The sequence below is a fragment of the Hippoglossus stenolepis genome, chromosome 2 (assembly GCF_022539355.2).
Source record: "Hippoglossus stenolepis isolate QCI-W04-F060 chromosome 2, HSTE1.2, whole genome shotgun sequence".
NCBI lineage: Eukaryota > Metazoa > Chordata > Actinopteri > Pleuronectiformes > Pleuronectidae > Hippoglossus > Hippoglossus stenolepis.
The window spans coordinates 2,460,461-2,487,112 of record NC_061484.1 but is presented as its reverse complement, the minus strand read 5'-3'; the positions used below and the strand labels follow the sequence as shown (position 1 = coordinate 2,487,112).

Here is a 26,652-nt window from a genome sequence, read left to right as displayed (position 1 = left end):
GATAGATAGATAGATAGACTTTATTGTCAGTCCCAAAGTGACAGAAATGCTCCTTTTGCAGGGCTCAACAATAAACACATAATTCACAATGGAAAAAACACAGTACATATATTGAAAACAAGACCCTTGTTTGAGAAATATTTAGTAATGTTATGCATGTGGCTGATGTAACTATCTTACTAAGTGGGAGCTAAATAGTTCAAGTTAATGATAAACTTTTTACAAGGGCTTGTTTATTCAAAAAACAACAACAACAACACAAAAACAGGGAGCACAATGTTATTGCATAATTCTATCAAATTTTCATCCAAAGAACAATTTTCTTGGGCAAGCCACCAATACACACTTGAAGTTAAATTTGTGTGTGCTACTTCAAAATGTAACCATGTCCAGACCTGTGTACTCACCAGTAGAAGCGATTCGGAGCCACTCTCTCATGCACCAGTTGCCACCTCCTCCCGAACTCCACTGAGCTGTAGAGCTGCAGAAAGACAAGCAGGCATCACTGAGTTTTTATTCACATAGCATCTTAACAGCCGATCAAATTTACAATTCTGTGCAACACAAGCTGCCTTACTGTCAAATGCTGTGTTTGCCTTTTTAAAAGGCACTTGGGTTTGCTTTCACACATTGACTCAGTACCTCAATCATCCTTCAAACAGCTGCAGAGGAACAATGAGAGGGAGATCAGCTCTCTCACAGGGTCTCACAGGCACACACACACACAAACGGTTGTACTACTTCATTTGTAAGAACACTAGACCCATCCCCTGACCTCAACCGTATCAATGGAACTCAAACCCAAATGATACCTAATTCTAAACTGAACCTTCAAGCCAAGTCTTATCAGTCAAACAGTCCATTGAATAAGGCGAGGGCTGGCCGAATTGTCCTCACATGCTTTGTCAAAGGGCAGTTTTAGAGATATGGAGTTGCATTAATATCCTAGAGACTTCCTGGACCCTAATCCTCTGACCGTAACCCCTTGCCTGCCCCTACCCTGAACCTTTATCCGGGGGCAAGCAGCTCGTCGAGAGCACCAGGTGACCTGAGGCTGGTTCTGACCTGAATCTTCAGCAGTAAACTTGACCAGTGGTGATATAACAAGCAGGAGTTGGAAGACTTCTTTCAACACCTCATATGTGCACGGCGGCTTTCACACTGCTGCTGCTGCCAACCCTGTCTTTTTCCACTGAGTTTGCCTTCGATAATGTTCATCAATAATAGCCTATAATAATCATTTATAATCATTATTATTATTAATAATAATAATATTAATAATAATAACAATCTAATAATAATCAGCATCCATTGTTGATTATAGGAAGAGAGAGAAAGAGAGCACAGTTTCCAATTTCTCCTGTAGTAACACATTATATTTTTTATATTAAAATTTGTGTATTTTTTTCATATTTAAAAACAATATATATTTGTTAGGAAGCAGTACATATTTGTAGTTTGTAACCTGAACAACCTAGATCCCCCCGGATCTACAGAGCAGCCATATTTACAACTTGTTCACCTGTTACATCAACAAAAAAGAATAATCCACAATATTAGCAGTCTGATGGTTGATATGAATTACTGGGGTGGAGTCGTATTCCCAGCTGCTCTTAACGACCCTAACCTCAACCAGTAATCCAAAAATCAACAACTGGCGACACGGCTTTGTCCCCAGTAGTCTGTAGTCTGAAATGTGTACCCAATAGCCCACACCCATTGCACACACACACACGTACTTACAGGTTCTTTATTTAAAATTGGATCCTAAATTGGATTAGAATTTAAATCAGATTCAAACACAGACAAATAACGTGGCATGCACGACACTTATGGTTGAAAAAATTGTATGCCTTTCTCTTACAAATATTCATTACTGCAGAGGCCCACAGGGGCATATACAATAAAAAGCACGTTAATAATGGAACTGTAAAGAAATATGTGCAGGATGCAGGGTTCCCTGAACTAAAGAAATGTGGCTGCGGCTGTAACAAGCCTGTGAATGGGAGAGGGAGAGGGAGAGGGAGAGGGGATCCACAGCGTGGCGGGTGGTCTCAATACAGCCATTGTTCACTCGTCAGTAAATCACTGGATTGCTCAGATTCTACCTCAGTGCACAGAAAGGGCAGAGGCAGCATGTGGAATCTCTGTGTGATGGAACTACAGTAATTGTCCACATACATAAGAACCTGCATGTGCCTTAATTTGTTCCCACAATTGTTCCATTGAGATTCCGCAGGTCCTCATTTCCGCTGATTTAAGTTCAAATCTGTAACTAAAAGAATTAATCAAGTCAAGTATCTGAGATTTCTACGTCTTCCAGAGTATAAAGCTGCTTTCAGACATGCGCTGACAGTATTAAACCCGCAGAAACTCTGGACCTTCCGAACACACTACAGATGCAAAACTGTGAAAAAAACAAAATAAAAACAAATGTTTCAGGATGGAAAAGCGGAGACCCAACAACTAAAGACCACACATGTTAAAAGACCAAGGAACATGAATTGCGACACAGCTTGCAATTAAGATAGTAATTAACTGAATTGGACAGTACATCTTCTCTAACAAGCAACTGCTTTACACTGTAGTCTCTTAACGTTTTTCATCAACATCACTTTGCGTTCTGCTGCCCTGATTGGTTGTGGGTATGTTGTGAGACATAAGCCCCTTAGAAATCAAGGATCAACTGAGAGGTTCCACACCTATTCGCTGCTTTCATAAACTGTGTGTCTAGATGCAGCAGGCAAACGTTTTCAGCAGGAAAAAGCTTTTAGAAAGTTAGGACATCTGACATGCTGAGCCCCACATGCACAGAAGTTATGTAATGGTGACCTAGGACAAAACATGGTTATTTATATTTAGACGAAACTACAATTTTAGTTAGTTACAATTTTAACCAAATTGCTTTTCTTAGTACATTTCGTTGTTCGCTCTGCATCCTGCACAACCACCACTGACCCCACTGCAGTTAAATATACCACTTCATTCATTCAACAAATAAAATGCGTCTTATATTATCTTTCCATTATCTGTACTGCTTATCATTTGAAGGTAGCGGGGTCGCTGGAGCCAATCCCAGTTGACATTGGGAGAGAGGCGGGGTTCACCCTTGACTGTCGCCAGCCTAACGAACCAGGATTTGAACAGGGGACCTTCTTGCAGTCAGCCATAACATGCGATGTCTTGCAGTTTACTTGCAACGAAACATCATTTCTAGTAGAATTAGCTAAAACTAAGTGGAAAAATAGGAAATTTTTATAATTTCCGTGTAGCAACTCTTAAAGTGCTGCATCAAGTCAAACTATAGTTCCCCCTCATATATTCTGCTGCTGTGTAAATGAACCCCATTGACTGAGGAATGCGCTTATTGAAACTCCTTTGTCTCCAAACACACCTGCATTCTCTGACTAATCTGTTTACTCTGTAGCTTATAGCTGGAATTTAAAAAAGCGTAGAACTCCTCCAGTTGTTTCGTGCTGGACTTTTTCCATTTAAAGCATGAGCAGCCACGCATAGCGTGTCAACAATCGTTTAATAGCAGATAAGAAAAAATGAGACACTGTTGTTTATATTCATTTATTTTCTAATTGTATTTATTTACTCTCTTCTGAAGGGCAAAGTGTTGGCCTGCATTTAAAAGCTGCTCATGAGATCACATCCCCGACAGACAATCACTATTATCAAATCAATAAATCCCCTGTTTTGAGTGTTAGAATCACAAAAAACACTGGTTCAGGATTGTGGCGTGGGGCTGCTGCCGTTTTACATTCGGCAATAGATGATGGAAAACTGTTATTTAACATCTACAATAGTATGCAGCCATGAGGAATCCTATTAGTAAACCTATTCTATTGATAAAACATTCATAATGCATATGGCTGAACCACAAAGCACTGCAATGAAGAGGCTTTTGTTTTGTTTTCATATCATCGCCACAGTTACTTTCACATTGATATTTCATATTAGCAACAACCAGAAGTCATGGGCTCATAGACAAGAATTACTGCTCAATTAATGATTTAACATTTCCCCACACCTTCGAGGATGACAGTAAAAAACAGTGAAGTGTGACTTTATTGCAGTCCTGACATGAGGCGTAGCAAATATATTTTCATTTGACGTGTTCGCTTCATTGGATCGTTCCACAACGGGCATATGCGCACTGTTCATCTATTCCCTGTGACTATTGCATCTGGTTTGTGTGTATTCTCGTGTCAAGCAGAGAGTGAACAACCGCACAGGTGATGAGATTTCCATGACTCCCATGCCAAGCTGTGCTAAGCAGATGCAAGCTGGAGGGGGTTAGCCTGGGAGGTATAGGGGTGAGGGGAGGGGGAGGAGGGTTGCAGGAAATCACTTTGACTAATTATCCTCCCACCGCAAGTTAGTTTGTAGCCAAGCAAGTGACAGTGTAGAGGTGGAGAGCAGGAGATGGGGGTGGGGTGGGACAGAGCAGCCTCCACAACCTCTAAAGGTCTCTCAATCAACAAATGCAGCAGCACTGCCAAAAGGAGGCCAGGAAATTGAAAGAGAAGCAGTTTTGTGGCAGAGACAACGCATGTGAGGCTGGACACGGGTGAGGGGAGGGGGTGCGTGAGGAGGTGAGTGGAGGGAGCAAGTCGGCACCTGCCACATAGGAGTGCACAGAGGGAGTGACCAAAGAACTTAAAACACAGCTAGTGAACTGTGGTTTGTTATAGTCATAACAATATGTTACATTGCATCACGCGGACATGTGTAGGGTTAGGGCCCATTGGAAATGTGCATACATGGAGAATCCTTCAGTTTAACAGTCACAAGGGAACAAGTATTGACCCCAGGCAAGTCGGCTGTGTTTTCACCCCGGTTTCTTTGTGATCGTTTGTTGGTTTGTCTGTTTGTTTCCTAGATTATGGCGTTAGGGTTAGATGGAAGGATGGAATGTGGGTCAAGATATATAACCCATTACATTTTCCAGGACTATTTTCTTACTTACTTTAACTTTGTGTTTTCTGACATTCTAATCAATTTCCCAGGAAATAATTAATGGATCTTGATGAAAAACAAAATAAAATCAGCCATGTATAGGGGACTGATATCTATGACTGTGTGCAAATTGTTTGAACTTAAAGTGGACTGTTGGGACTTGACAGCGGAATGCACTCTACTCTATTCACGTTTTGCATTTATTATTTTTTATTATCATGATATTTATAATTTATAATGAATGGATGCTTATTCTAAAGAAGCTGCAGAGTATGCGTCTAATCATATTGGTTGCAAAGGTAAATGCATAACTACAATAGCCTATACCACATATGACATCATTACTACCTTGTAGTAATCATGGATTACTTTGCCATGCATACGCTTTAGGTTGTGTCTATATGATGCAGCTATAAATGCAGAGTTATTTTCAGATTTCTTTGTCACTTCTTAATTTTGTTACTTGTCAACTGACATAAGATTGGTAATCATTTCCTGTTCAATATGAGCTATAGATTGCCTCTCTAGCCTCTCTTGGCAGACTTATACTGCCTCCGGTGGAGGTTTACAAAAATAGCTAAACTGTAAATACTTGTCTTAATTGGAAAAAGCAAAGCCACATTTGTCCAAAAATATTTCCCCGAACCAATGAGCACCAAAAATGCAATTATTTTTGAGAGGTCCTTCAACTGTTAAAATGAAGTATGCACAGCACAGACGGCAATCTTCGACCTTTTCCATTTAGCCCTGTAACTCCTGAGGACACTTTCATGTGTATGATGTACATTCACGTTTTTTACTTTCAACATTAAAAAAAACTAAATCCTGCATTGTGCATATCATGTTTTGTTAATTTATAATTTAGCCGGACCTCCTTTAAAAATAGCTCAGAAGTTTGAGTGTTGTGTTCCCTCAGTGAACCCGAGCCTGGAGCCTGAAATTATAAACATATACAGTACATCATTATCCTCAAAGTATTATTTAGGTGCTGGCAAAATGAATGTGAAATCATTTGAAACCTAGAAGCATTTGACTCTACTTGCTGATAATGTGATAATTCAAAAAAAACAAGAGCCATGTGTTTGTTTCTTGTCTTTAAATGTACTTTGTATGCATGTCTTACGAGCTGTTGAGAGTGTACCCCACTCACACTATGATTATTATGGATAATAGATGTCCATCAACCAAGTACAAGAGGCTAACAGGCATCTGTTGCCTAACTTTGGTACATTAACAAATCTGATAAGCCCCATGCACTCTATTTCCTCTAGAGTGCTATCTGCAGATGCAGACTCAAGGCTAGTCCAGTGGAGTTAGATAAAAAGGCTTTGTGTTACTGAGCATGTGCAATACAGCTCTGTAAGCCCTGAGGGGAAAACGGGTCAGTCACCGGCCGCACTGCTTAAAGCAGGTGTATCTTAGCCACACAGTGACTCAAGTGCCTTTGTCAATGTAGTGGCTGCCGGTTAGTTTGGTAAGATATGAAAGCCGTGTGGGCCATTGTTGATGCCGGACTGTCAGTGCAAATATGTGGCTATACATCCTGAAGGAACCACATGCCAGTGTAGAACCAGTACGAACTGGACTGGGCAGAAGAATTGGTAGAAAAGATCATTTTTTTCCTAGGGATTGGTCTCAATATAAATTAAAGCCCTCAAAAAGCCAATTCATTTGGGTTACAATAATAAGAATAAGAATAATCCTTACAATTTCAATAGGGCCTCCCACCGTCGGTGCTCGGGCCCTAAATATAAGTGATGCACAATTATTTTAATACATAATATGCTGATGATGACTTCAAACCCATAAACACCATCAGATCATTGGTTTATGATTATTATTTCAGAGTGGTTCAGAATGCCAGACCCTTATTTACTCAGTATATAGTAAGTTATAGACAGTCATTTGGAAATGAATTATAAAACAGGTTGAAAAGACAAGCAGACAATGAATTAAGAATGTGATGTTTGCTTATGGGTTTCAGGCAACTTAGAAACATCACACGGCAAACTTCAGCTCTATATGCGAAAGGTGCATATGTGCATATGAAGGATCATACTCACTTCACAAGGGAATAGTGATATTCCTTCCAGAAAGGAACAACTCAAAGGTAAAGATACACACACACACACACACACACACACACTCTGTACCACCACACATCTACACGTCTCCTCAGCAAAGAAGAATGCCTTCATTATTCATCACAACTGAAACATTAGACCCAAATGGGCTGAGCTGAAAGAAAAGCATTTTATTAATGCAAACAGCCATTTTAAAATGCCTATAAATTGCACCTCTCTCGTCTTTCTCTCTGTGTCACTAGTTCTCACTTAAAACCCTCTCCACCCACACGCTGCCTCTTATATTAGATGATTATTTATTCAATAACCACTTCCACTGTCTCCAAGCTCTGGCAGGGTAATTCTGAAGATGTAGTTTACAATAAGACAATTATAAATTTGTATATCTAGTACACACAATTCCTGGTAATAAAACCAAAATCATGCGTTTCTGTGATACCTAAATATAAACAGGTTTTCCTATTTAATTTGTTCTATTTCACCTTAATTCTCGAATGTTAAATGTCTGAACCCAAGCAGCTGCACAAAAGCAATTAAATGTACATGTGTAATTGGATTCGTTATATATATATATTATTATATAATATATAAATATAATATAGTTAACTGTCATACAGTTTTCAGTGCAACAGACTGAAATTTGGTCCACACTACTGATGATAAATGATCGGTGCTCTGTGAGTTGAAATTTTCATGCACCTGACTCAAACAGAATTGGGACATGCTCAAAAAGACATTGTACACATCTGTGCAAATTCCACTTGTGTGTTCAAAACCACTCATTCGCTAACAAAATGCATCATTGCTAGTCTAGCTTCATTTCAAGTGTAACGGGCCATTCACACATGCAGATTCAAAAGCCTGGGACAGCAGCTGCTGTTCATTGTGAATGAGACCTGGCTCTGCAGATCTGGAACCTCCCTGCTGAGCTCAACAGATTTAAAGGTCCTGCTATTAACACCGAGTCATCCAATCACAAGTGGACATCAGTAAGTGTGAAAGTACCCAAGATGTATTGAGGACGTATTCAGGATCTGATCAGTGAGACCACATAAAGAAGTGGTCTGGGGTGTGGTCACAATTTGAGTTGTCGAGCTGTGCCCAGCGCATTGAGTCCCTCTCCTTGCTTCACTCTTTCTGTCTCACACATAGACGCACACACTCACACCAAAATAACGCATTGACCTGTCTGTTTTGCAATGACATGTCTCCACTTTCTACTACTCAACAAAAAAGAGGCCAAATTATCCAGGATACATGTGCTGCCATCTTGAAATGTCTTTTATGCAGTAGTGATAGTGGAGAGAAGCCACAATATCTGAGTCCCTCAAATACAACAATCTGAACTCAATCTGAACTGTCAATCAGGACGGTTCTCCCACTTTCCAAGCATAGCTACCTGACAGAAACCATGTTTGGAAAAAAATGAATTGACGTGTACCTTTCTAGTTTGCCCCATGTCCCGCCTTGAAGCCTGCCACCAGGGGGGAAATCAAGGGAGCTGACATGCCGTCAATCTTTATATTAAGTCATCAGTGAAGTCAGACAGGCTAAAGACAGCATCATCGGTCTTTGCAACAGAAATGAGATGAGTGGAAGTGAGATCCAACCAGTGGTCACTGTATATACAGGTGGAGAGGCATTCTAATACCAGGTGTGAACTGACACACTCAGAGGTGGACATTTGTGATCGGATCACTCGAGACAGATGTTAATACCAGGTCTGAGCAGGTCCAAACACACCCAGCTACACTAAAGGTCAAGAAATGCTAAATCAAGTCATGCAAATATCCTCTGGTCAATCACGATATTATTGGTTCTAGTGGATGCACATAGTTCATAACTCCACCATGCAAATTAACTTTTAGAAAAATGTACCAAATAACAATCAGTGTTAGGAGGTCACAATTATGATGTACTAAGTAAAAAAGTAAAAACACAGATTCACTTTGTCATAATCTTGAAATAAGTTTTAACTGATAAAGAATTGTGATTCAGAGAGTCAAACTTTAGAATCTGTAAGTGCAGACTTTGACTTCTGAAAATCCAGACCTTTCATCTCTTTTGCTCTATCTGGTGAACACAGAGTTCTGAATCAGTGGATTTGGAACTACCTGAATTATACAACCCATGCTTATCCACCTTCCTCTCAAGTGAACTTCATGAACTCTGACTGTGTGCTTTGAGCCAAACTCTTGTGTAATAGGATCTCACATTTATCCAAGTCGCTCTGGGGCAATGCATCCCCGGATTGTTGTTGCATATCCGACTCAACACTCAGCTTAGTTTGAAACCTTAAACAACCCAGCGCTAAACTCGTCTTGCTTGTTCTCTAACCTTTTGGTCGTGGCTGTAGGCAAGAATCCAGTCCTCCTGCTCAGGATGGAAGAGCAGGCTGAGGATGTAAAAGTTGAGTCGGTACTTCTGGTAGGTTGCTCCTTCATCGGAGCTGATCAGGAGACTGCTCTCCACGTCCGGATCAGTTAGCAGCATGATCTGGAGACAGCAGGGGGGCAGATACGGGTCAAAGTTAGCGGGGTTTCAAAACAGAGCAAATCAGATTAACAAAAAATAAAACACAGGAAAACAGTGACAAACAAAAGGTAGAGGGTGCTGAGATATTTCAACATCCAAATATTCTATCATTTAAACTGCAGGAGTGTGAGACTATCTTACTTTGATTGTGCAGAGTTATAGTTTAATATATCCATTATTTCTCACTTGTATGCACCTCACCCACTTCTGTCTGTGTGTGTGTGTGTGTGTGTGTGTGTGTGTGTGTGTGTGTGTGTGTGTGTGTGTGTGTGTGTGTGTGTGTGTGTGTGTGTGTGTGTGACAAAACACGGAGATAAGTCAATCAAGCCTGATTACCATATGTGTGATATAAAGTGCATTATTGCTGTGGCTGCAGATTAGCGGGTAAAAACGCTTGCAGCTAAAATGTGTGTATTTCTTTGTTTGGCGTAAGCACCATGGCTGTGTGTGTCCCGTCAATTCAATTTCTGCCGTCTGCCTCTGTCTTCACTCTCGCTGCCCATGCTCAGTCAGGCCTGGAAAGCACTAATTTCCCATGAGCTTCGTTCTTTTCTTAAACGTCCAACATTTTTTGCCAAATTCTGGCACGGTCCCCAGAAATAAAAACCACAAAGATATCCCCAGATAATATCAGATGCAAACATAATTAAATAAGTGGACTTCAAGACAGGCACTCTCATCATTAGAAGAGTGTACAGTAGCAGAGAGTTACTTGTGCTACTGTAACACATTTATGGGTGTATGAATCGACTGCAGGTATCAGTGTGAGCCTGTAAGTGATACTGGATTACACGTGAGCTTATGACTTTGTATGTCTATAACTGGTACCTGGCAGATACCACCCTGACCTTGTTAAAGATGCATTGTGCAACGACTTGAATTCCAACATACAGGTCTTTAGTGGTCAGCTAACATGCCATGTCAGCATTTGTCCTAAGTGTTCACATCCCAGAGGATCTCACCCAGACTTATAACTACACAAGTGGTATGGAAACCCCAGGAGTGTCTGTATTTCTTGAGAAGGCAGAGGAAATGTGGCATGCCAATCAAATTCCTCAGCAGCCTCTAGAGATGCACAGTGGAGAGTGTTCTGGGTATGGAACTCTGAAATGTTAAGGGCAATGGCCAGATACAAATAATGCCGGATTTAGATACGCGAGGGCAAGTCTGGCTGGGGAAGTAATAAGAGCATAGAGAGAAAGAGCGCAAAACTGACGTGAGATCAGGGAGTGGTGGCAATTTGCAAACCTCCAATAAACCCAAACAGAAGAAGAGTTAGAAAAGATTAAAGTGACAACACAGCTATTCCCAGTAATGACAAGAGTGTGGCAATGTATAAAAAGCTGGCCAAGGCAACATGTTGGGGACATGAGGAAACGCCCACTCAATCACTGAATACGTTGAAACACTGATGAGTGTGTGATCTCGTGCAGGAGCAGCAGCTAACACCAGCACTGGAGAGGATGAACCCTCCAAGGACTATGAAACATTAACTGAGCCTTCATCAACATCGTCAGGTAAATAATTAACTCATTGGATTAAGTTTCTTTTGGAGTTTTGCATTTTTCCGTGTCTGGTTGACATTAACAGAATAAGTTAAGCATCGGTCAACATTCAGCCACTGGTTGCATCCAGCAATAAAATGCATATGTGAGATTTTTTTTTCCTAAAACTTAGTATCAAACCAATGGCACGTGCATTGGATGATATTTACAGGGGGATATTAAACTATACCCACCCAGCAAGCACCACAGTGGAACATGTAAGTGTTACACCAACAGAGAGAGAGATGTAATGTTAAAAAGGTGCTGTTGGGTATGAGATTCCAAGCTTCAGTAGCAGTATAGGTTCAAATCTCAACTGTATCCAAACCCTAGACTTAAAAAGCTGCATCACAGTACAGCGCCGCAGGGCTCTACAGCAGGTGGTAAGAGCAGCACATAACACCACTGGAGGAGCCTCACCAACACGGAGCATCTACCAGACCAGACCGATCAGCCGTTAAAGACTGTATCTGCCCACAACTTGACCTATTCACACTTCTAAGAGTGCAGCAGAACATACAAGACAGAGGGACAGTTTTTAATCACAGGCCATCAGAAAATCCCAAGAAAATGGGACAAGTTCAGTTTGAAAAATATCACAGATAAACACAGTAAGATAAAGTCACAAAAATAAAGCAACGAATACGTATCTCATAATTCACTTGGCTTTTACAGAAGAATATTGATGCCACAGCAGAAAAAGAAAAAAACAAATCTGTATAACGCTAAAATGTAAAATACATCAAGTTATAACTTGATGATTTTTCGCTTTACAGTTTTTTTCGATTGCATAAACACTAAAATCAAAAGTATTACACAATTATCAAAACCTTACACTCAAGGAGCAAAACATCGGCCCAGATCTGCACCACTATAAGCACAATGTCAGCTTCACACTTTTTGCAAAACAATACACACAGTGATTTGCAAAACACTAAACACACTTGTATACATTAGACACAGAAGTATATCATGATGTCACTTCCTTGCAATTCCAAAGCACTGACTGTCAAATGACCCCCCCTATGAGCCAATTGGTTCAACACAGCCATCAGGTGCACAAACACATGATTGATTAATTGTAGACACACCAATCAGGTTTAAGCACTATACAAATGCAGCAGGGGAGTTCACCTGTCTTCAACCAAAATGGAAGGAGTCAGAAGAAGAAGAAGAGTGAGGGTGAAAGGGGGAATCCACGGAGGAGGAGAAGGAGGAAGAGGAAGAGGCGGAGGCTGTGCCAGAGGTAGAGGCCGAGGAAGAGGAAGAGGAAGAGGAAGAGGAAGAGGAAGAGGAAGACATGAAGCAGGAGGAGAACGTGCTCAAAGAAGAAGAGGACCAAATTTATCAAATGAAATTCGCGCAACACTAGTTGACCATGTCGTGAACCACGGATTGACGCCGAGGGAGGCTGGACTAAGAGTTCAGATCTTAGCAGATCTACAGTGAAATCTGTACTGGATACAGAATTCACTGTTTGTCTGATATTTGCTGAGCTTATAGTGTTATGACCACTACTGTAGTAGCATGAAAACTTCTCCATTTTGACATGTTGACAGATTTGGGTATATGGAGAGAAATAAATTGTATTTTCATCAGTCTGCAGCATTGGTCTTGTGTAGTGTTTGGTGAATTTATTGTATATTTGCCCTTTCTCTGTGTACTTCACTTACAGTACTCTAATCACTGAGAAGTAGAATTGCTAAAAGTGTTTTAGGTTAGCAACAGCAGTGTGAACTGGTTCAAACAGGTCATAATTAAGTCATATGAAACGTGTGTGTTTCATATGGTAACAAAATATGGTTTTGATAAATTAGTGAATAGTTTTTTTACAAGTGTTTCATTTTGCAAAGGATCTGAGGTGTTCTGCTAATTGGATGTATGTTTGTGCTAATTGTGTGTAGTGTTTTAAAAATCGTGCTTAAGCAATCGAGAAAAACTGTAATACACAAAACTTCACAAAAACTTTCTTGTGTGTGATTTCTGTCGAACACAACAGCCCCAGCAAATACAAATAATCGCACAGCAGCCAACCATGTCATCACAGCCAGTGAAGGTGTTTGACCCTAAAATAAGAGGCCGTTTCACTAAATCTAGCCCAAAACAGCATTAATATGTTAAAAGAACATAGAACTGTGTGCAATTGTCAGTATCATGGCAGAGATTACACAGATAGAGGAGGTGATCAAAGCCATTCAACCTCTTGCCCGTAAGCCCTCCACTGGAAATATGTTAATAATTACAGTTCACATTGATTGTTTTTTACATTTTACTTACCTATGTTATCACTGTCTTTCTCAATACAATAACTCTCCTTGTGTTCACCTAACTGTCCCCAAAGACTGATCCCTCATACTGTTATTGAGGCCTCGATGTTTATCTTCTATATTTCCTTTCAAAGGTTTTTTCTTCAGCAAAAGAAATGTTCACATGTTCAATGTTTCACAAATCAAGCATAACATTAGATGGTGTTGCATGTTGCACAGAATTTCCTCTGAGACACATTTGTGATTTTTAGCAGGTACAGTTACTTAAAACGGTGTTTAGCTTTGAGTGTTTATCGAGACCTAAACAAAAACACAGTTATTGATTTTTTTAAATTGTTTATATATTGTGGCTTTGAACTAGGCTTATTGTAGTAATCAATCCATCTCTCAATCAATCCGTCAGGGTGTTCCAGACATCCCTCTCTCCAGAAAGGCTACTCAGCTACTCCGGGGGGATCCCGAGGTTCCCTGGCCAGATCGAAAATATCATTTCTCCAATGAGTATGGAGTCTACCACGGGGTCTCCTCCTTGCTGAGGGTGCCCTGGAAAACCTCCAATGTAAGGCAACCAGCGGGCATCCTAATCACATGTCTGAACCAGCTCAACCTGCTCCTTTCAACATGGGAGCAGTGGCTCTGTTCCAAACTCCCTGTGGATGTCCAAACTCCTCACCATATCTCTGAGGCTAAACCCAGCCACCCTGTGGAGTGAGCTAGTTTCAGCCGCTAGTTTCCACTATCTCATTCTTTCTAGTCACTTCCTAAAGCTCATGACCATATATTCATTGCAATAAAGTAATTATGTAATTCATTTTATGAAACAATTTCTAATTTGCCAGTTTAATGTTGTAATGTGGTGTCGCTTGGTAAATTGCAGGCCACTAAGCTGTGCCTGAGTCCAGTTTTTTTCGTGATGCCTTTGTTGCCAACAGGTCGATAAAAGTTCTGATGCAAGTGCAGAGGCAGTACTGTCCCTGCGACACACACACACAGTGACTTACATCTGGTTCAGAGATGCCCTTTGGCATGACAATCTGTGTGTGCGCATTATGTCGTGCAGACAGCAGAGTGAATGAGAATACACACTGCTCTCACGGTCAATATCCTTATCAGTATGCCACCGTATTGCAAAGTGTTTCTAGTCCCTCATGTTAGTGAGTCATTTGTCAGCACTCACTTGGGTAACTGCAGCCGTGGTGGGCAGACCCACTAACACCAGTTAATCAATCACTGAAGGCAGGTATAATGCCACATACGTGAGCCACATGCTGACCAATCCAATCAAAAGCACTCAAACGCTGTCTGAACTACAAATCCCAATTAACGTTTTGTTCATGCCCCGACACTGCAGCACAGCTGGAATACTAGACAACTTTATAATTGCCGGATGTCTTTCTAGTAAATGGGGGATTAAACTATATAATTCAGCAATCTTACACAAAAGTCTACACCTCACAAAGTGTACACACTTGTACACACTTATGCACATCAGAATATGGAAATCAATACACCCTGGTGATATGTGTAAATCCTATATTGAGATTAAAGATTATGGAGATTGTATGAAAAATTCATTCTTTACCCTTTCGTTATCAACAAATATGAGAAAAGTCCAGAGGACATCTGCCAAAACAAAAAAGATTCAGCTTATTGTTTCAGGAAAAAATGATGTGAATATATGGGTGCTTTGCCTTGTTTGTACTCGATCCCTGCCCTCACTCTATGCAGCTTCCCTGCATACATTCAGTCCCCTTAATGCCAATCAAGCCATGTTTTTCAAGATCTATGAATTATTCCCTGCAAAACCAGGTGAAAATATTGAAAGATGCCCAGAGAAAATATCTCAAACACCCCGGGGCTGCAGCATAACATCTATCTCATCCATGTTAGCAGACTGAACATGGACCATAATACACGTCACGTCAAATAAATCTTTAGCAAAGATGGTTTATGTTATTTTAGTTTGTTATTACAGATATATGTTGTGTTTATGTTTATGTTTCTGGTAAATTAGGTTTTCATTAGTTATCTGATGCTATAAAAACTGGATTAGACATCATAATTGATTGCTGAGATTTATATGCGGCCGTGTTTATTGGTGGACCTTGATACCACCGCTCCATTGCCTGATTACTAATGTGTAGACTTTAGACGACGTGAACAAAATTAAAGTTAAAATGAGAAAAGAAAATGGCTGAGGCCACAAGTTTCCCTTTTTTTCCTATGTGTTTGTGAGTTGTGTGTTTGTGTGTCATGGACACAGCTTACCTTGCTTCACAATCATCTCTACAGCTGTCTGCAACCCCAGCTCCCCTCCCTCTCACCACCAGATTGTTCTGCTTGCTCTGAGGTATCCACTCTCTCAGCCGCTCAATAGTTTCCCAGTGTTGAGCAATTCCCTAGTGCTATTTCTTGTGCCTCTCACAAGAGTGCCAGTTCTCTAGCCACGCCATTCAGCTCGCAGCGCCACAAATGCATTCACCTTCCATACTACGCCAGACCAGACAAACACCCCACCGCCTGCCTGCCCCAACATTGGACTTAGATTCCTGTGGAACAGACATGTGACTTGAAATGAATGCTATAGTACTCAATGCTGGATCTGTAAGTTGCTTGCTTATAACTTAGCCATAAACCTTTCACAGCTTGTTTTGCGGTTTATTTTACTTATCATCCACATGAAAACAGCTTGTTCAGTCACTAAAGCAGATACTTTCACATATGCCTTCCAAAGTGCAGAATTTCAAAAACTATGGTTTCTGTGTATCCAAATTGTTCATGTAGAAGAACAATAGAAGCTATACGCCAGTTTCTCTGTAATTGGTTAGCACTGTTAAGTCTAATGTCAAGTTTGCAGCTAAATTTAGCATCACTGCAGCATTTATCACCAGCATGAACAGGGTGTGACATCCTCTGCCCTTAACCCTCAACAAGAGTAAGGAAAAACTACCAAAAATCCCTTTAAACAGGGTAAAAAGAAGGTAGAAACCTCAGAGAGAGCCACATGTGAGGGATCCCTCTCCCAGGACGGACAGAAATGTCAAGTGTAAAGGAGAACATCAGCAAGATAAGGGTATTCGCAGCATTGATTAGAATAAACATTTTGAAGCATAACTGAAGGTCAATGAATTGATGGATTATTGTCAGTAATGGTCGAGTATCTTGGAATTACTTGGACCAAAGTGTTTTGTCTGGTATTTGATGGATTGTTGAGATTTGATCGCGACCTACTGGCCTGCTATGCTTGTTTGAGCGTTTGTTGCTGTTTTGTTCTCATCTGGACGGGACAGCTCAGGTAGACAAATATTTTTGGATAAACAGAGGGCGAAATATCTATTGAAAAAAGCTGCAGTTGTGTGGACAAAGCATTAGAGAGATAAAGAAAAAAATGGTTTTGTTTTGAGCTTGGAAAAAAGGAATTTGACAAAACAATGTAAAATCAAGGTTATCTTCATATTCCTCTGCTCCATCCGCTGCCACTGACAAAATAACTGTAGGCAGCTATTGACTCGATGTTGGGTAAAGATTTGGGTCCAAAACATGTCTTGTTTTGCTGTTGTTTTTGCCATTAGAGATGCTTTAAAGTGCAGTTGAAGCATTATCGCTCTTTGCTTCATCTTTTTCAATGGGATGATTTTGCACTCTGCCACTTTGAGCAGCCCCTGCAAAAATAATACTCTAGTATTTCTAAATTTAACTTTAAGTCGAATCCTATACATTCAGTCTCCTGATATGGAATTGCTAACTAATGGTTTATTGATAATACTGAATGCAGTTCTTCTTTCTGCTTCGGTTAGCTGCTGCGTGTCCTCACTTGGGTGCTGCTCCTGTGCCTTAGTTAGTGTTGTTGGCTGCACGTGGTTTACGGTTACGTCCTCTCACTCCCACTCATCCACGCAGCTCTGCCTCATCACCTAGCCAAAGCCCTCCTCTCCTGCTGTTTATAATGAGCAGTTCATTCATCAAGACCCAGGCAGATTGTTCTCTATCGGGTACAAACGTTTAGCCTGCGCCTGCCTTTCTGAAAGACCTCTTTGAAAGGTCTGTATCTGACTGTGCATCTGAATACTTACCAGAATGTGCTTTGACCTGTGGAGGATCATGTACCTATACTCTGTTCCTACCTCCCTTAATCAGCTCACATACAAAACATTTTATTACATGAAATCTTTGAAAACCACTGTCTCCTGTCTCCGCTCCTGTGTTCTGCCCATGAGTCTACCAGTTAACTTGAATCCTCACGTGGAATTTAAACAACCTGTTTCAGAATAAAATCAGTCATTGTGATTTGTGACCAAAGGAAAAAATAGTAAAAACACACCCTTTTGAATAAATTGAAAAGTCAGGCCAGTATCCCGAAGAACTGACACAACTAGGTAAGTTGATTAGTAAAGAATCCACATTCTCTTTGCCTACTTTGTGGAACAGTAGACTGTGTGTGTGTGTGTGTGTGTGTGTGTGTGTGTGTGTGTGTGTGTGTGTGTGTGTGTGTGTGTGTGTGTTTTGAGAGAGGCGAGAGAGAGAGAGAGAGAGAGAAGAGAGACGGTAAATTATTAGGCCAAAAAGGTTGAAAATGACAAAGGTTAATGAAGCGTGTATGTGCCGGCTGGAGGACATTTAAGATATGTGAATGGAATTCATTTTGCCGCTGTAGTACCATAAATGCTCAGAGACAGGGTATTAATGAAATTAGCTTCATATTTTCCATTTCACACAGTCACCCAGTAATTGGATTGTGATTCCTCTCTATAAATCTATGCCTAATTTCCCACAGTTCTCTGAAACAAATAGATTTTTTGTTACTGTCAGACTTAAAGCGGGTACATATTGGAAAAGTGTTCAAAAACAGGAACAAAGAAAATAGCTTATGATTTATTCTCTCTGAGGCAAGTCAATGCTCCAGCTCTACAGTGACAGCAACTTAACTCGAAATGATTTAATGCAAGTTAATACATTGGCTTCACCCGATTCATGTTTGTTTTGATTTCTGAGCCAAAAAAACAACTCGTAAACAAAGAATTATCCACCTGAGGTTAACTGGGATTGACAGAGCCAGCAGGAACCCGGGAGCCAGACGCTATCTTGTATTTGAAATCAATTTTACATGACAGAGCACAGTGAGGGGGTCAAGGCTACATATTAAGTGAGAAGCACTTTCTTCATGTTTATCACAGCTACTGTCTGCATGAGAACTCATGTGAAGAGTATATTTCCCAACACTTTTAAGCAGGCAAGAGTCATTTAACCAATAGTTTAATAAATGTCAGTCGTAAATATTTGGATGGACCATCCATGGATCTAAACAGCTGCTGATGTCACTCCTAGCGCCTCAGCCAAAAATTGTAATGAGGCAAGAATAGAGAGAACACTCAAATTATCAGGTCGCCAACAAAGAAAGAAAAGAAAGTAGAAATCTTGGGACCAACTTGAAAAATGATCACGATCAGCTGTGATGCCTGTCAACATGTTGATGTCCCGACCGCTGAGTGCTCAGGAGTCATGGCTGACAGGCATTGTGACTCGTGTTGTCCCGTAGCAAGATTGTCTGTAGTTATAACTAATTTCTTAGAGTGGACGAGAGTGCCTGAATCTGTGACTTGAAACGGATGTGGACCAGGGGCATAAAGTGAGGGGGGTAAATTTGCCTACTTCATGCCCCCCCCCCAGCTGAGACAACATCATACTCAAAACTCTGCCTTCAATTAGATCTCGATCATGGTACAGATTTCTGTCAACAGACCAATGGACTGACAGACACCGAGCAGACTGCTACATTGTCTCCAGGACCACTCCAGGATTTTACAATGATTGCACACAGGAACACACACACACACACACACACACTCTAACACACTGAAAAACAATATCAGTTCAGCTGTTGCAACTGTTTATAATCACTTACCCCTTGTGGTGTCTAGCACATTTGAATGTATTGAGGTTTACACACCTGTCTCAATATGAGGATGAGTGAAGAATCATATTTTAAAAACTCAACAGCCACCTGTCTTTGCATTTCATACAAGAGTGTGCCCAAGCCTTGTCACAAAGATGGGAAACAGCCCATAAAATTCTAAAATGTTATCATAGCTGAAGGTAAGTGATTTGTGAATCAATCAACTGTATGATCTCTCCGACAAAGACAAACACACCTATAGTATGACAAAAGCAGCCGTATGAATTCTGCTTCAGGACCAAAGAAACCACTCAAACAGCATGCATAATTAAGCAGCGCAATTATGGAGGAAGTGATTAGCCACATTTGAATACTAGAGCAGGCTGAACATGTTTCATCTCATGTGGAAAATTAATGTTTATCCCAAACATTTATAAATCTAAAAAGGGGAGAAGGAAAAGTGGGAGAGATTGGAGAAAAAAGATTTTGATGAGGAGTGAGCTGAACACAAATGCATGGTCACGCTTTGTGCTAGATTACAGCTATTACATTATGTGAAAATGTACCATGATTGTCTTAACCGTAGACTGTAGCTATATAAAGATGGATGACACCTTGACATCCAAAATACGAACGCTGCCTTCTTGCACATTTCAGAGCATGCAGTAGTGATCAGAGGGTTGAGTTACAATAGCAAGGTCCTGACGCAACCTGCGCTCAACCAATTGACCAATGATAAGATCTATACTTTACATGGCATCATCTTTGAAAACAATATTTTGACGTGTACTTTGAGTTTTTAGTTTGGTCCACACCCCTTTACAGTAACATGTCTGGTTCCTGTTTCCCAACATTCAACCTTCATTTACTTTTACATGTGATGCAAGGGTTTAACAGCAGTCCTGCAGGTTTTGATTCATGGAACATTGACGGATTTCCCCTGCTCAAAGCACCAGGGGCCCACAGTTGATGTGGCCATTTAAGTCATATTCCCCACATTAACTGCAATTACATTTTTACAACCTTCTGGTTAAAGGACGGGGATTAATAAAATATCTATCTATCTATCTATCTATCTATCTATCTATCTATCTATCTATAATCTCAGCAATGCAGTCAGGGAACGTAGGGGACACTTTTAATGTTGCAAATGTCCCACTCATAACATACACTCACCCAAACGTCTGGTGGAACCTGTCTGGATGTAGATTTGCTCATTTAGACACCTTTACATTTTGTTTAATTCATTGTGTTGTAGATTTCATTGTAAATTGATAGAATTAACTAAGTAAGCCATGATTACAAACTGAAAACATGATTTTTGAGAGTTTTGCCCAAAATTTTTAACTTTAATCCCTGATTTTCCAAAAGGATTAAAACCCTTAATTAGACAGTTACAGCTTATAGTCTTCTTTTGTTGTCTTTATTCTTGTGCGTCTATCTTTCTCTCAGTGATGACCAGTGTCCTTGTCCCTGATGCTGAGAAGTACCCCCGTAGCATGATGCCACCACCACCATGCTTCACAGTAGGGCTGGAATTGGACCCTGAGTAGGCCCGATCTTACATGGACGCCAAACCTGACTAAGTGTGTAGTTTGCACACAGCTGTCATTTTCCCTTCCAGTGCCCATGTTGTTCAAATAGCAAATGCACTTGTGCCTATCTGAGCACCCATGGGTGTGTTGTTCTCAACATTCAGTGTGGTCAGGTTTTATGTTATCACATCTTGAATCAGCGGAAATCACTTGAAATTTTGACATTCAAAAACCTGGTCCAAAGTAAGGTGCAACATATGTAATAAGTAAAACGCACGGACGTAGGTTGGTGCAAAACCATTCATACACTCTGTTTGTTTCACACACAGATGGTCTACTCACAGCCTTTCTGCTAAGTATAACTCATTTGAACCGAGCGCCTGCTGCAGCAAAATGTGTGTTTAGACGTGCCCTAAATTAATTTACGCTGTGTGCGTAGATTGCTAAAACAGACCCGATAGTGTTTTTAGTCCTTTAAATGTTATTTGGAAAATTCTTCCATCTCTGCAGAGGACTTCTGAAGCTCTATAGGACCTTATATACCCAGTTCTACGCCTTTCCAAATTATGAATCAATTCATATTCAAGGAAAAACTACTAAAAAACCCTTTTAACAGGGTAAAAAGAACGTAGAGACCTCAGAGAGAGCCACATGTGAGGGATCCCTCTCCCAGGACGGACAGAAGTGCAATAGGTGCCACGTGTATTGGAGAACGTCAGAAAGATAAGGGTATTTGTAGCATTGATTAGAACAGTTTGTAGCATAATGGAAGGTCAATAAATTGATGGATTATTGTCAGTAATGGTCGAGTATCTGAGTAGAAATATTGTATATCAAGCAGTCTTGTTGTAATCATAGTCTATGGTCAGCAGCCACCACGATCAGGATCCACCATCACGCGCGGATGCCACTATAGTCCACAATCCATCATCATGATCCACTGCGGCCATCAGGATCCACCATCCGCTGCCACCTCAATCATGGTCCACCACCACTATCAGATGCCAACACGATACAGGATCCGCCTTTACGATCTCTGATTCGCGTCTGTCTTTTATTTAAAAATACCAAAGAAAGAACATTTGTATTCTAAGCTGTTACTAGACTTTTAACATCGTATGAATTGCAGTATATGTTAATGCTTGAATGGCATGTCTGTTTATGCCAGCAGAGACACCTGTAAATACCATTAGCCATGCCACTGTCAGTCACTGTCAGTTGCCACCGAATAGATTGGCTCACAATTACAAAGCTAATGCTAACAGACATAAGGGGAGATTGGCAGTATTGCTAATGATTTAACTGTACCCATCAAGTCCTGGACGGGCCTCAGCGTATTCATGTGGAACCGTGTTAACTCAGCAGACTGTCTGCATTGACAGCTCGTGGAAAATCATATCACTCTCACTACTTCGCCACATGAATATTCATGATCGACGCGAGGTATCAAACTCCATCGGTATGTGTGAAATGTGGCTTTAAGTGCAGGACTTGAAAGCAAAACGAGCCGATGCACACATTCATAATTATTACTTCTCCACTCCTGCTGCTGCCTCGTCCACTGCATCGACCAGGTGCTTTCAACTGTTTGATCCGACTTATTAAGCGGAGCTCCTGCCTCTTGATCTGAGGCATTTACACTCGGACTAATTGAACACTGCCTGACATTTTAGCTCAACCCCGGCCCCTGCCAGGCCTGACAAATACTAACATGTCAGTTTCCTTTGCCTTTCAGTATAATTGGCTTTCCATCTTGGATATAGCGGGTTAGCTGCCCCTCATGGCACTACATAAGTTGGATGGTGCACAAGCTGTCTGTGAAAACAGAGAGCTGCAGATTCATTAGGTATGAATGAACACAGGCAAGACAAACGGGAGAAGTTTAGATAATTAACCAGCAGCATTCCCAGTTCAGACATCTTGATCCATCTTGAGCTACTGAACTAATTAATTCTTCATAATGATCATTAATAAATAACATAACAACATATGCCATGTGGTGGATGCTTTTACTCAGAACACTTTACGTGAGCATGAGTTGATTGCTTCACGTCTTTGATCCTGGCAGCATCGGGCACATTGACTTGTATAGCTTTCACTCCCATGCTGAGAAAATGGCCCATGCCCCGTAAACGCATGGAAAGGAATGCTGATGAAATCCTACAGCTCACAGAGATTTACCAATCCCATCTTCTTTACAACTCCAGCTCCCTCCGTCTCCTGTCCCTGTCTCACACTCTGTCAATCTGTCTCCATCTCCCTGTCCATCTCTATTTGTGTCTCTCAGGCCTGTCTCTCCTCCTCTGTCGCTGTGTCTTCTCACTGGTTCCAGTGCGCTTCGCCTCTCCGCTCGTCGCAGCCATTTGGAGTCTGTGCCTTAGGGCAGACAGATGTTGCTTCCCCTCCCAGCATCCACCAACCCCCACCCCACCACCTCAAACGAAACCATCATCCGTTAGATTGTGTTTCCGCCGGTGTGCGCGTGGCGTTCCAGCCAGCATAGCGTGGCTGATTCGCTGAGATTCATTTGGCTTTGCAATGTGTCCTCAAAAAGCCAGTGGACAAAAACACACTTCACCGCCCTTTTCGCCCACTTCATCACTATGCATCACGCAGTTTAAGGACGTGTTGGTATCAGTTGGCCATTCCTCCACCAGGTGGTATTGCTGCAGGTATATCTGCTAAAAGCAAGCATGTGTCGTAATGACACTTGACCCGTTTAATCAGGACAAATTTCCATATTTCTCCTGGAGCACTAACTTGCTGCTGGCTAATTTGTGCCATGTTTTATGGAAAAGAAGTCCATCTTTCTGAATATTATTTTCCTTTTCAGCTTCACGCTGTCCCCAAATAAACAAATCAAGTCAACAACTGACCCATTAGCTGATGTGATGGAGAAATCTATCAAGTATTTTCTCTGATGGGTGCAGTCATGCAGAGGCATGTCTTAAAACACAGTGTTTTTCACAGAACAAAGCAGGTTTGGGAATGTTATTGTGAAGCCTGAGATGTGTGAATGATTTTCCACTTCTTACTTTATAATTGCTTGTCAGAATCTAGACTTAATGAATTGATTATGAAAGTCATAATTCTTTATAAATCTCCCTTTCAGCAAAGTCTCAGTGCTAAAAAATAAAAAAATTTGAAACTTCTTCAGTTTGAAGTCGTTTTTTTTTAAGTAGTTATATTATTGTAGTTTTCAGTCCAGCATCCCTCTGCTGGATTCATATGTTCTCACAAATGAGGTATTCACAGAAAATGGCCCACAACTATATTGTGTTATCATTAATGCAAACCCAACATTTCCTATACCGGTTCCAGTTAGAAGAATTCAACTGGTGAAGCCACGATAGGGATTTTACAGTGAAAAAGCCACAGGCAATACAGTTGTGAAGACAGTTAGCGCTAATCGAGAATGTTCTTTGTCATTTCTGACATTTTTTGACAGTGAAGCAGTTTTAAATATAGCATGGATAGATGCAATAAGAAGGTGCAGCCCCAGTGAGCTGTTACGAAGAGCTGCAGGCGACAGGCTGCAGGCACCACCTTCCAACACACCTCCATCTTTTCTTGTGTCCTCCTGTTATGTGGAAAACTACCTGTGCCTTTTACAGCTCACACACAGATCAAGGTTCCTCGTGTCGTGATGGAAAATGTCAATTCAATGATTTCATTGACTTCTTCAACAAATAACCAGAGTCAGTTTGGTCGCACTGTGACCTAATACATCGATTGCAATTGCGTAGGCTCTTCTGCAACTCTGTTGGTTTTGCATACAAGCACAGTAAATATTTACTGTTGTTTTCTACGGCATTCTTCAATAATAAATTAGAGGTTCAGTGCGTAGGACCTAGTGGCATCTGGATGTAAAGTTACAGAACCAACTGCAACCATCCCTTCCAAGTGTGTAGCAGAACCTACAGTGGCTTAAAGGACTGGTTTGTCCATTCTGCTATAGTAATAAAATGGTGCTCCCACTATACAAATAAAGACTCATTCTAAAGCTTTATCAAAGGTTATTATTTGTTTAAAGACTATTAAAAGTCATTTTTTTTCACCAAATGTGTATATTTTCTACAGATTTGCCTTACAGGTTTATTAACTACAAACATTAGAATCATCTATGACTTGAAAAGTCAACCTGGACTAGAATCTTGAGGATTTTTACAACTTTTAGCTTATCATTGTTGTTTCCAGCACTTTAATTGTTCAATCCCTTTCTAATTTTGATAAGAAATCTGCGATTGCTGTTCAAAAAAATATGTAACCATTCTAAAAATTCTTTAAACTCACTGCTTTCATTTTAATTCTGCAATGCTCATCAGCCAAATCAGTGCGCTCATGTCTCGATCCGGCTGTTATTATCTAGTCCTCACATTGAACGAGCAATAAAAAAACTGCTTTGACTACACTTCCTATAACTTTCTCGCCCATGAACCTAGTGACCTTTCAAGGTGCAAAAGGGGGCATGTCAATGACATGATGTTTAGTATTTGTATAAATCACAGAACTGAGATCCAAATTAAAGCAAATATTTAAACCAGTAAAACAATTTAATTAAAACATCATGAATTGGGGAGAGAGATGCTTTATTTATACTATCAACCCTCTTCATGATTATATATATTATATATCTTGAGTTACTGCAGAAAAGGCACAAAGTTATATGATGTTTAAGTATTTATTCGTTAAAGTCATCAAAACTTTCATCATGCTGTAAGTCTTTGGGCATCCTGCTTTTTATCTGAGAGTATATGGATTATTTTCGTTTTTCTATTGTCATTGCCATTTTGAGGACACTTTGAGGATAGGTTACAAAAGTTATCTTTTAAGTTTGAGCTTGTGTCCAAAAGCGAGACAATGAATACAAAATTCTCATCAGTTGGAGAGGTCTCATCTGAGGTGGATTCATATTCCACCCACCTGCCTGTTGATGCCGTCCGCATGGGGCCGGGATTGTTTTTTAACACTGTACATGAAAAACGTGTATACACACACAAGGGCAAACAGAGACACACACTTACACAATTGAGACCGTTGTTGTGAAAACCCTTGAGTGCCCTGATTGTTGCTTAAGTCGACACATTCATGAGAGACATCAGTTACTTATTCCTTACAGACAAGTCAAAGACAACAAGCAGTAAAGCGGCATACCCCGAGTCCACGGTTCACATCAACATTTTGCCAGGAAAATTCCTCTTTGCTTTCAAACCATTGGAGACCATAACGATTTGTATACGACAACTATCTGTAAGGGGTTTTTTGTTATCAGCACTCACCATCCTAAGCCATTTACTGTAATAATGTGCTCTCACACACAATCCCGAGCCAAAGCCTAAAGTCATTTCCCCTAATGTGTACTTGAGATGTGTTCTCTCATGTACAGGCTCAGTGTGAAGCCACAATATGAAAATTGATGTAATTGCTGTGTTGTCAGTCTGTTTTCTCCATGGGTGACCCCTGAGCCATCTCTCCATTTTTTTACTCTGTCATTCTTTTGCGGCCTCTCCACTACTCTACCCCCCCCCCCATCCCCTGCACAATTCCTCTCTTTTTTTCTCTCTCTCTCTCTCTCTCTCTCCCTCCCTCTATATCTTCCTGTGCTTTACTCTCTCTCTCCCCCACAGCCACAGAAGCCTGATCTACTTCCACTACCGTGTGAAGAGAGGGGCTTTGTCTGCCACCAGCAGCGGTCACAGGGCGCCATGCCGGGGGAGACAGTGGAGAACCTGCAGTCTCTGCTAGCCTCCCTCACAAGAATGCGTGTGTGAACTTGGAAATAACTGCATGTGGGAGAGAAGAGCAGATGTCGAGTGAGTGTGTGTGTGT

General features: G+C 40.8%; 1 protein-coding gene across 7 annotated transcripts in view; it reads right to left on the bottom strand.

Annotated features, from left to right (window-relative positions):
- The window catches only part of LOC118121666 (VPS10 domain-containing receptor SorCS1), a 152,513-nt gene that overhangs the window by 40,891 nt on the left and 84,970 nt on the right, over window positions 1-26,652 (bottom strand). For all 7 annotated transcript variants that reach the window (XR_007034868.1, XR_007034867.1, XR_007034866.1 and 4 more), the window contains exons 4-5: window positions 9,387-9,545; window positions 408-481 (exon numbers count right to left, since the gene is read on the bottom strand). Coding sequence is in view for 4 of the 7 variants with exons in the window: in XM_047343562.1 (XP_047199518.1) it covers window positions 408-481; window positions 9,387-9,545 (233 nt within the window). In the remaining 3 variants the exon portion in view is untranslated. The remainder of the gene's footprint in view (window positions 1-407; window positions 482-9,386; window positions 9,546-26,652) is intronic.